At 39.0% G+C, this 11,324-nt stretch overlaps 1 protein-coding gene across 1 annotated transcript; it reads left to right on the top strand.

Annotated features, from left to right (window-relative positions):
* The first annotated feature begins 8,307 nt into the window (after positions 1-8,307).
* On the top strand, positions 8,308-9,806 carry LOC122053290 (U-box domain-containing protein 28-like). Its single transcript, XM_042615284.1, has one exon. The coding sequence runs from the start codon at positions 8,352-8,354 to the stop codon at positions 9,669-9,671; it is 1,320 nt and encodes a 439-aa protein (XP_042471218.1). The 5' UTR covers positions 8,308-8,351; the 3' UTR covers positions 9,672-9,806.
* The last annotated feature ends 1,518 nt before the right edge of the window (positions 9,807-11,324 follow it).

Here is an 11,324-nt window from a genome sequence, read left to right as displayed (position 1 = left end):
GTCATATTTTACCTACTTATGTATTTCAACTTTAGGATATATAAACAGATTCTGTGTCAATTTGATGGTGGGAAAACCATTCCCTAGTCGGTTTTATGTTGATTATTTTATTTATCTTTGTTTTTGACATAATTTAGAAACAAACTGAGAGGAAATCTGGAAAAACTTATTTGTTTTAAAAGTTGTAGTGTATATACTTTCTATAGGAAAATGCAATAAAATTTTATTATTTTAATTTCTAAAAAATAAAATTTCAAAATATATATAATAATAATGATAATATTAATAATAATAATAATATATAAATAAATAAAATTGGATACTATATTTTTTTTATTTTAGAATTTGTTTAGATAATTTTATTGGACTTTAGATTAAGTATATTTAGTTTATTCCAACTATAGCTAAGAGTTGATTGATTTAATTTACTAAAGTTTTAATTAAAATACTAAAGTTAAAAAAAAAATCGTTCTTCTTCCTCCCAATTCGCCACGCTTCCTCCCAATTCGCCACTTCGTCAACAGCGACCTGCTGACCAATACCCATCGACCGTCACCCATTAACCGCCGCCCACAGTCTGCAGTCGTCATTTGACGATCTGTTGTCACCTTCGACGACTCCGGCTGCTGCCCACCAACCATCGCTTGTCGATTGCCGCTCGTCGCTTGCTACCGTCATCTGACGATCTGCAACCATCTCTGCGACGCTTGCGGCCACCCGCCGACCACCACCCGACACCTGCCGCCGCCACCTGCTGCCTCCACGCTCGGGTCCAATGGTTGCGAGGATAATTTTGAAAAAAAAATTGCTTAACCTCACGAATCAAGAAAAACCAAGACAATCGAATGTATTCCGATTCCGGGTTTGATGCCTTAATTATTGGCATTTGCTGACGTTTCGAAATCGAGAAAAATTCGAACCAAACATGGTTATCGTGGATAACCATAGGCGGATAACCAAGATTATCTGCGTGACCACATGTGCCTTAAGGGTGCGTTTGGTTCAAGTTATCATGTATAACGTTGGTTATGTGATTACCAGGTAATCACATAACCAACGTTATGGAGAATAAAACATAAAAAAATGTTGTTTGGTTCAATCTAGGTAATATAACAAAAACTTATTTGTTTGAAGGTTTTAACGAATAATCTACTTTAATATTTTACTATATTACCCTTAGTTATAAAACCAACTATCAATAATAATAATAATAATATTATTATTATTATTATTATTATATTATTATTATTATTTAAACTCTAATGTTTTTTTACTTTTTCTTTTTTACGTTTTTCTTTATTTTTATATATTTTTTTATTTTGTTTGTTTTTTATGTTTTTTATTTTTTCCATTTTTTAAATTTTTTTTAATATTTTTTACTTTTTTACTTTTTAAATTTTTAAAGTTTTTTTACTTTTTTTTTATTTTTGTATTTTTAAAATTTTTATGTTTTTTTCTTTTTTTTTATTTTTTAATGGTTTTTAACTTTTTTAATATTTTTCCCTTTTTAATTTTTTTTAAGTTTTTATATTTTTTTCTCATTTTTTAATGTTTTTTTATTTTTTTAAGTTTTTCCAATTTTTTATTTTTTCATTACTTTTAAATTTTTTATGTTTTCTTTTAATATTTTTCTTTTATTTTTTTTATTTTTCATTTTTTTCTTTACGTTTTTCTCTTTTGTCACATTTTTATCTTATTCGAGGGTATTTTGGGTAAAAAAAAAATCGTTAACCCCGGAATCAAGAAAAACCTCAGTTTTCCGAGGTTTTCGATTCCTGGTTGCATGCCTCTTTTGCTGATGTGTCGGGTATGGAACATTACTTGGGAATCATCGATTACCTAAATCAAAAAGGGTTTTTGTTGATAATCTTGGATGAATAACCAAGATTATCAAGAATAATCCCCAACCAAACGCACCTAAGAGTGATCGGGGAGGCCAAGTTAGGGAGCTAAGTTGCCGAGCTGAATGATCTACTCGGGCTGCTGAGTACTCATGAGCGACTTAGGATGTCACGTGGGAGAGACTTGGCAGAATACCGAGTTGTGGTAAGCACTCGAGAAGAGTTGAGTCATTAGTTGGATGGAATCATGTGAATTAACTTAGGCTAATCTGGTCCGCTTTGTGGAGATGATTGTTCCTCGATGTCACCTAGTGCGTAATTTGCATGTTCCTGTTATACAGTTTTGTTGTCGGAGATTACAGGGGATAATCTAAATTTAAAATTACATAATCAAAATCAGTCTTTATCTGTTAGATGTGTTGGTGCAGTTGGCACCGATTGTCAAACTCAGATTTTGATGAATGACAAATAAATTAAAGTTAGATATTATGTTATCTAACCTTTTTACCGAGTGTGCAAGAATTGACGAGTCTATACGACCTAACACTAGGTTGAAGTCCAGATGTGCGATTCTAGCAAGAATTCCAGCTGGGTCTGCAAAACTTGATAGTTGGCTGAAATCCAGTCGGGATGTTCGATTCCAGACGATTGGCTGAAGTCCGGATGTGAGATTCCGAAAAACCTAGTGGGTCAAGAGGTAAGTCAAGAGACTACAAATGGTAAGTGAGGTAAGTCACTAGAGAAAAATGATCCAGTAAGGACAAGTCCCAGTGGAATTGTAGGCGCTAGTCGAGCTTTAGATCCATTTTAGAAGTTTAAGCTGAGAACATAACTAAATCCTTATTTTAGAAAGACAAGATCTAATTAATAATCATTCTATTTTATATTGTGCTAATTCTATTTTGCATGTTACATTTTGTTTTTTAACTAACGCATTTTGTAGGATTAAATGGCAAAAATCATCTTCGGATGAACATTGTCTGAGGCGCCTCAGAAGTATTCAGAGGCTCCTCGGAGCAACGCTTAGAGGCATCCTTAGGGAGATGAAGTTTGTGCTGCAGGGAGGCACCTTGAGTGCGTTGGAGGCACCTCAAAGGTGCATTGGAGGTGCCTCGAAGTGTTGGAGGAACCCTCACACAGATAAGTTGTAGACTTTGCATAGATAAGTTGCGAACTTTGTACAGATAAGCTGCACAACTCTCGGATCTGATAAGCCTCAAAGGAGGCGCCTCGAAGCTGTTGGAGGCGCCTCCAATGAGCTTTAAAAGAAGTGTTCTAGCATCCCGTCATGTACGACTTCCATACGACATCAAATGATTGTTCTGCTTCTTCGTCTTCACGCTACAGCTACACTTCTACTCTACTATGTCTGACCATTGTTGGAAGACGAATACCAACACATGAGAGCATCTGAACTTCCATTCTAGTTGATAACGATTGATACGCTATTAAAGATGCCCCTCCAAAAAAAAAAATAGAAAAGTGGATTCAAGCAGCGAAGCCAGTTGACGTGAAATTCAAAGTCAAAGTCAAATGTCAAAGTCATAGAGTTGGATGGACCTAAAGACTACGGATCAAGCAGTGTTTGGTCGAGCGGGAGTGTAGAGCTGATCAAACACAAAGGGTCGACCAGACAATCCGATCAGTCGTCTTCTGTACCTTAGAGATAAAGTTGAGAGTCCAACGCTAAGTTACCCGACCCACCATCTTTGCCGATCGAATGGACTGGGTTGATTGGACATAGTGTGTCTCCCCGACAATATGAAAGCTAAGGGAAGAACAGGTCAATAGCTACATTCTATACAACCAAGCTGGCAATATCCCACAACAAGACCCACATATATGTCATATCGTACTCTTTTGGAAGTTTGTGTCGAAAAGGACAGAGAATGTTCTGCAAACAAATCGTACTTTGGAAACTTCTAGCTTGTCACATCACAAAGATTTACGTGATCATTTAAGGAAAGGTGTCAGAGATACTTTTCGACTTATCTTTTCTTAAGAAGACTTTGGAAAACGTATATATACATTAGGATGCATGCATAGGCGCTACAGTGACACTATAAAATTAGGTTTCCATTTACAGACAGAGGTATGCGATGCTTCATATTTGCACACGTCTTTTGCTTCAATTCACTACTTTCTTCTCTAAGACCAAGCACTGACTTGAGCGTCGGAGGGCCAACATCGAGAACCCTTCCCTGGCCCGGCACCAACGCTCCTTGTGTTGGAAGACATCGCGGAGTCTTCACCAAGTCAATAGCAAAGTCACGTTCCCAACTGACTGTCTTCTCAGCTTTCAGATAGGGAGGTGCCTCGGAGCTGTTGGTGCCTCCAATGAGCTTTAAAAGAAGTGTTCGAGCAGCCCATCATGTACGACTTCCATACGACATCAAACAATTGTTCTGCTTCTTCATCTTCGCGTTGCGGCTACACTTTTGCTCTACTACGTCTGACTATTGCTGGAAGACTGACACCAACACACGAAAGCATATGAGCTTCCATTCTTGTTGGTAATGATATTTTTTTGCATACTTATTACATCTGCAAAAGGAAGTTTAGGTTTATTACACTGTCCTTAACTTCGTTCTTGTACTCAATTCTCTCTTTCGGAGGTTCTGGAAGAGATTTTTAATGGATTGCCCATTGACACAGTCCAAAAAATTGTGGATCTTGGAGGAGTCGTCGAAGGCTCTGAACCAAGTAATTGCTTATGTTCGTGTTTCCTTCTTTCTTTTTATTTATCTTTTTCATTGCAAATTCATTTTCAACCCCGAAAAGAATAAGTTTTTAAAATCACGTGATTCACCCCTCTCTCACATGCATCGGTCCTACAAGATGAACTGAGTTGATAATCTCAAGCTACTAGCAGGGCTGGTTCGACTGAGCTTCCAGTGGTTTGAGCAGAGTGGGAAGCAGAGTGTCAAGTCCAAGTCTGATTAGCGACTTGTCTGAGTTGCCAAGTGTCAAGTTGGTTGAGTGTTGGGTGGGTCACCGAGTACTCAAGCGGACTGTCGAGTCATTGTGTCATCCGACTACCACGTCGGCTGAGTAGCAAAGTCATCTGACTACAAAGTCAGGCCGAGTAAAAGAGTTCTTAGACAACCAAGTCGGCCAAGTAGCAGAGTGTTGAGTCGGTCGAGTGCTCCAGAGGACAAGCCGAATGCTTTCAAGTAGACGCTGAGTGTTCCCAAGTGGATGCTGAGTCGGAACACAAGTTTCCCAAGCAAGTCGTCGAGTTGGAAGAGCAAAGTCGTCTAACTACCAAGTCTGGCCGAGTAAAAGAGTTCTTAGACTAACAAGTCAGTCGAGTAGCAGAGTGTTGAGTCTGTCGAGTGCTCCAGAGGGCAAGCTGAATGCTTTCAAGTAGACGTTCAGTGCTCCCGAATGGATGCTGAGTCGGAACACAAGTTTCCTGAGCAAGTCAAGAAAGAAAGATGTCGAACACTCGGGAAGTAATCCCAAGTCCAAATGAGTTTCTGAGTGCTCGGAAATAGAGACTTTGAGGCCTCAATCCGGACCTAGATATGCATCCCACAAGCACACACATGAGAAATAGTTTCTCACCATACAATTGATCACAACTACAATGCTTATGATACTATATAAACCAACCAAATTGTCTTATAACTTTCAACGTGGAACTAAAATTTTCATACATCGTGTCCTCTCCATCCATCTCTTCTTTCCCATTCACATTCTTTCCAACAGTTCGATGGGAGTAAAAGGTTCCTAAGTTGTTGGACACCCTATTAGTTTAGTATGTTACTCTATTAGTTTTGTTTTTTTATGGGTGTTTAAAATAATTTGATGGGACTTGATTACTACTTATACAATATGGGGAGACTTTGACTCTTGTAGATGTACAAGGGAGGCGGCGCCTAGATATTTTAGAAGGATACTTCAATAAAGGAATCATAGGGATTGGGTAAATTGGAAGGAGATGATGGCCCTAGACAATAGCCCACCCAGGAGTTCCGCTTGCTCATTAAAATCCCGTGAAGTGGCCCTAGACAACATTAATATATTTTTCCGGACATAAGACAACAGAACATTAAAGCAACATAACTATCACCCAACCAAACACTTTGGACTATTTTGGATGATTATGAAACTCATATAACTATATTGATCACCTGTAAAAATTGAGAACAGAAAAGTTATGTTTATCAAAACAGCAACGATTATAGAGTAATAAAGTGCACAATTTATAAATTTTTTATGTTATTACATTTTCCATAAGATCAATTTCAAAGATGTCCCTCTTTATTAAAGAGAGATGAACCCTCTTTTTCTTTGTTGAACTCGTAATAGTAACCTCAAAAAGCAGGCATCTCGTTAACTTTGCATCTATTCCCGTTCTACCTTAACCATATCATAACATGAAGCAAATCATACATTATAGATCATCGAAGACTTTGATGTTTGCTAAATTCTTTTTTATATATTCTTCTTCGCCATTTTAATATTCTTCTCCCACTTGGTGTTCTACTGTGTCAGAGTCACAAAGGTATAACGTGACGAAGTACCAAAGTCAAAAACATTGACCTACACAAAAACAGAAATTGTCTTCCCCATTCCGTCATCACTCTACTTGCCTGACCTGACCTCCATTAGGTCGAATAGGAAACATATTCTAACTATTTTTAATAATTGGAGTACCACGGACTGTATCTCCATACTTGGAGAAGGAAAAAGACAATTAAAGCAAAGCATAACTAGTAATGCACGTCATCACAGTTTAATTTAAACACATCTTTCGGTCGATCGAGTCAACATGGATCTCTGACCCCCAGCAGATAATATTGACCTCTGAGACAGATCAATCAGGCAACAATTAATTGAGTCAACCACGGAAAACATTTATTTAATAAGAGGTGCATCGCTACTTTTTTAATTAATTATTAAGTATCACAATCCAAGAGAGTCTCCAACTTTGATTTCATCACTGACATTTTTTTAGAGCTGGGATATGCCCTCCTGCATACATCCAGCTGGCAGAATTACCCAGGAACAAATTATAACTTAAGGAAGGTTTTTTTGTTTTAGATGGATGAGGTGACTTGCCTAACAATATCTGTGCAACATTATTAAGCTTTCTTTCTTATCCAATTAGAAAGTAGATGACAAAGGATATCCAATCAAGTTTTCAGAGAAGAGGTTAAAAAAAAAAGCAAGACTAGCTAGTACCTTCTTTACTTGCCCACCTCTTCATCTTCAACCTTAATTAAGATTATTAAGACTGTAATAGTAACTTAGTTTCTTTCCTAATAGCTCTAGCTCTGGGATAGCGGTTTAACAATTAAATTTAACAAAGATGGAAGTTATAAGCCTCTGTTTCACTGAAGCCAGATTCTGAATCTTAAGATCCAGACAATGATTTCTATGTTGACACTTTAGCTCTTATCTATATGGATATAAACGATCGCAACTCAATCATATTATATTGCTTGAAGTATTTCATTCTCCAAAGAGTAATCAAGAAGAAACATGATTCCTTGCTTTGTAAACGAGACTGACAGTGAGTACTATGTTTACATACATAATTGTTTGGCAAAAGCACACTATAATAACCAGCGTATTGAATTGAATATTGAGATCGACTATCATTTTATGGCACCGAGAATGAACCAGATCACCTCAAAAAGGTTCTCAGATTCTCTACTGAACAAATTACTCAAAATCCAGTTGACCTGACGTCTAAGTCCAAGACCACTACTATTCAAGTAGTCAACAACTGGCACTCATTTAAGCAGTTGGTCGGATCTGGTTTTAGCAATTAAATCTTTCATCTATGTTCCATCCATCTCTTCAACTTTAGTGGACCTGGCCTCTTGTTCTAATTTAACTTTTGGTCTGGTTTAGTTTGGAAAGATTGCCAGTATTGAGCTTCACTTTCCATCCATTCTGTTTTGGGGTTTAATTCTCCATCCTTTTCGACATTAACTGCAAGTTTTTCTTCTCTTTGTAAAACTACATATAAAAGCTAAATGAATTGTCTTAGTAGAGGCAGTACCTTGCATCTTCTTTTCTAAAAAATTACCTGTTTATTAGTAAACACTGGGAAAAAAAACACTAAAGAATGATTTCCCTAAAACAATTTTTAATGGAACCAAATCCTATTGAGATTGATAGCCCTAATTTGTCAAATAAATGAAGACCATTAATCTCCATTAATACATGCAAAAGGAATCTCTGCATATTCCGGACCAAGGATCCGGCAAGCATGTAGAAGAGTCCATCACGTATTAATTTCATAATCTAAATTAATCGGCAGGGAAATATTAAACATGGATAAATTGGCCGAATTAAAAAACTAAAACCTAGTGAGAGCTCGAGTGGGCCCCGCCTCACATCCATCCCTTTACGTCGCTTTCCCCACTTATCGCCGTTTGACCGTTGAAAGATGACGTCATTTCACGGGGGGTATCTTTCCTTCTCTCTCCACTCTGTTATAAATATGTCAGTAGCAGAGAAGTCGAAAATATCAAATTAAATTAAATCAAAAATATGGGAAGAAGGAGAGAGAAGGGTGGGAGGGTAGAGGGTCTGGAGGTGAACTTACCGAGCTTCTTCCGATGCCCGATATCGTTGGAGGTGATGCGGTCACCCGTCAGCTTGTCCACCGGCGTCACATACGACCGCTCCTCCATCCAGAGCTGGTTCGACTCCGGCCACCGGACCTGCCCCGCCACCCGCCTCCCCCTCCCCTCCCCCGTCCACCTCGTCCCCAACCTCACCCTCCGACGCCTCATCCGACTCTGGTCCTCCTCCTCTCCGCCCCTCCTTCCCACGACGACGCCCTCGTCGGATCACCCCGCACCCTCCGTCGATGATTTCCTTCTTCAGATCCGATCACTCTCCCCCTTCGACCCCCTCCCCTTCCTTCGCCACCTCTCCGCATTCTTTTCTTCCTCTCACGATTCCGACAAGAACCGCCTCGCCTCCTCCCCCTTTTTCGCCCCCGCCCTAGTCTCCTTCCTCGCCGACCGCGCCGCCGGGCCCGAAGTCTCGCTCTTGGTCATCAAGATCCTCGCCTTGGTCCTGGGAACGGGCCACGTCGGCGATCGCGGCAGGGAGTTCGCTATCGAGGCCCTCCTCGCCGACCTCGAGGGTGTCGTAGCCGCCCTAATAGAAAGCCTCCGGAACAACGAGACGGAAGTAGGATCTGGAATCGATGGCGCGAAGGTTCTCGATTCGATCCTCTCGTCCTCTTCCTGCGACGGGGATAAAAGGAGTTCGATCGTGGAGAACCCAGATTTCTTCCCCGATCTGGTCCGCCTCCTCGTGCCTCGCGACGACGAAGGCTGCGGCGGTGCGGTGAACCCGGAGGCCGCCGACGCCGGGCTGCGGTGCTTACTAGCGGCAGCCAAGGGAAGGCGCGCGCGGGCGCGGATGGCGCGGGCCGGGGCGGTGCCGGCGCTGACGAGGATTCTGGTCGCCGCCGAGGTGCCAGCCGCCACGGCAGAGCGGGCGCTGCTGGCGATGGAAGCGGCAGCGGGGAGCGGGGAGGGTCGTGCGGCGATCTGCGAAGAGGCGGAATCGTGCGTGGGGGCGGTGATGGAGCGGTTGATGAAAGTGGGGAGCGAGGGGAGGGAGGCGGCGGTGGCGGTGCTGTGGACGGCGTGCGTGGCGGAAGGGGACCGGCGGGCGAGGGAGGCGGTGGCGGGGGCGAAGGGAGGCGCGGCGAAGATATTGATGGTGATGCAAGGGGAGTGCTCGCCGGCGACGGCGAGAATGGCCGGCGAACTGCTGAGGATCTTTAAGGTGGACGCCAAGGGTTGCTGCGTGGGCTACGACACCAAGACCACTCACATAATGCCTTACTAATGACGCTCTAATTTAATCTTAAGCAAATGCTTTTGCAGATAATTAGCACATTAAAAAAAAATTATTTGTAAATCGCCCCCAAAAATTGTTATTTGTAGATGCGCATACATTAATCTAATTTTGGGATTATGGAAATGGCATAATTAAAAAGGTAAATTATTGCTAAAATGCCCAACATTTAATTGTTATTGCTATTACTATTACTTGCAACCAATCACAATACTTCACAATTCTCATCTTTGAAATAAAAAGCTAAGGAATTAAAATGAAAAAAATTATAAAATAATTTTCATATAATTGTATTTAAAGGGAAGAGAAAACCAACGAAGTAATTTTAAAATTTTACTTGTTAAATATTGAAAATTTAGCAATCCATTGAGGGACAGATTTAGAGAAAGAGACTATTTATGCCTCATTGCCTGGCATTACCTAATTTTAGTTGGAAAATTTTAAGTGACTAAAAAATTAAAGAGTCACCTTCTAGTGGTTAGTGGATGCTCTCATCATTACATTTAGGATTTAAATTTTTACATAGTCGAGAAATTTTTTTTTTTTTTATACGTCAGTCATTATTATAATGACTATTAATCATTCATAATTTATCTCATCCGTATTAATTTTAAAACAAATTGACAGGAGCAATGAGTATTAGATCGAATAATTCGCTAAAAGAGGGAGAAGGAGAGGAGGAGGTGAATAGCGATTTAAAAATCTATCATAGAAAATCGAGTACGCAACGGAAAGATAAAAACGAGAATAGAACAGTGCTAACCGCACCAACAATAAGGACGAACGTAGTCATCTGTTACCACCATCTTTTTTTAAAATCAAAATCATTTTTTTTAAAAAAAAATATTAACATAACATCTTACTATATTTTCCATTTTCAAAAGATCATTATTTCAATATTATTATAGTAAATTAAAAAAATAAAATTTGGGAATGACTTGATTTAAATATTTTTGATTAAGTTGACTCTATATATATATTAATATTAATAAAATTAAAATAAATTTATTATATAATATTATAGTTATGGTTGTAATTGTTATATAAATATTAAAATAAGAGTACTCTCGAAATAAAAATTACCTTGTAATGTTATTTTGATGTTTTTTTTTAAAAAGTACTTTTTAATGAAAATGACAATAAGAAGCACCTTTAAACTTAGTTGGGTTAATAATATGAATGGCTAACAAATGACTAATTAGTCTCGATCAGATATGGACATTCCCAACTAAAGTTGCTTTCTTCATGTTCATCTTTGTTGAGTACTCCTTTGGAATTCAGAGGAACTTGAAACTTTTAAAATACTTATGCCTCTTCACTTTTTTGATCACTTTGTCCTTTGTCTTTTCTCTCTTGTTCTGGCGATTACTTTTCTTTCTTCTGAGTTTTGGAATTTCCAACTTTACAGTGTATTCTGCCCACCTCCAAAGAAAATTGGAAAAAGATATTCAAAATTGGTTTATATGTTGAACTTTAAGTACTGATCTTAAAATTTCTCAATTATATATCCTGGAGATGGAGGGTCCTTGCTCTTGAATTGTCTAGTAAATAAATCTGGAAGCAGGGGGTGCGATCGCCCCCTTAAAATTTTGGGGGAAAAAATTAATACAGTAATTTTAAAAAACATTTAATTATAAATTCTAA

Source organism: Zingiber officinale, chromosome 3A (assembly GCF_018446385.1).
Source record: "Zingiber officinale cultivar Zhangliang chromosome 3A, Zo_v1.1, whole genome shotgun sequence".
Lineage (NCBI taxonomy): Eukaryota > Viridiplantae > Streptophyta > Magnoliopsida > Zingiberales > Zingiberaceae > Zingiber > Zingiber officinale.
The sequence above is the reverse complement of the archived record's forward strand: the minus strand, read 5'-3'. Positions and strand labels throughout refer to the sequence as shown.

Coding starts and splice junctions, on each gene's coding strand:
- LOC122053290 (XM_042615284.1), top strand. CDS start 8,352: ATGGGAAGAAGGAGAGAGAAGGGTGGGAGGGTAGAGGGTCTGGAGGTG.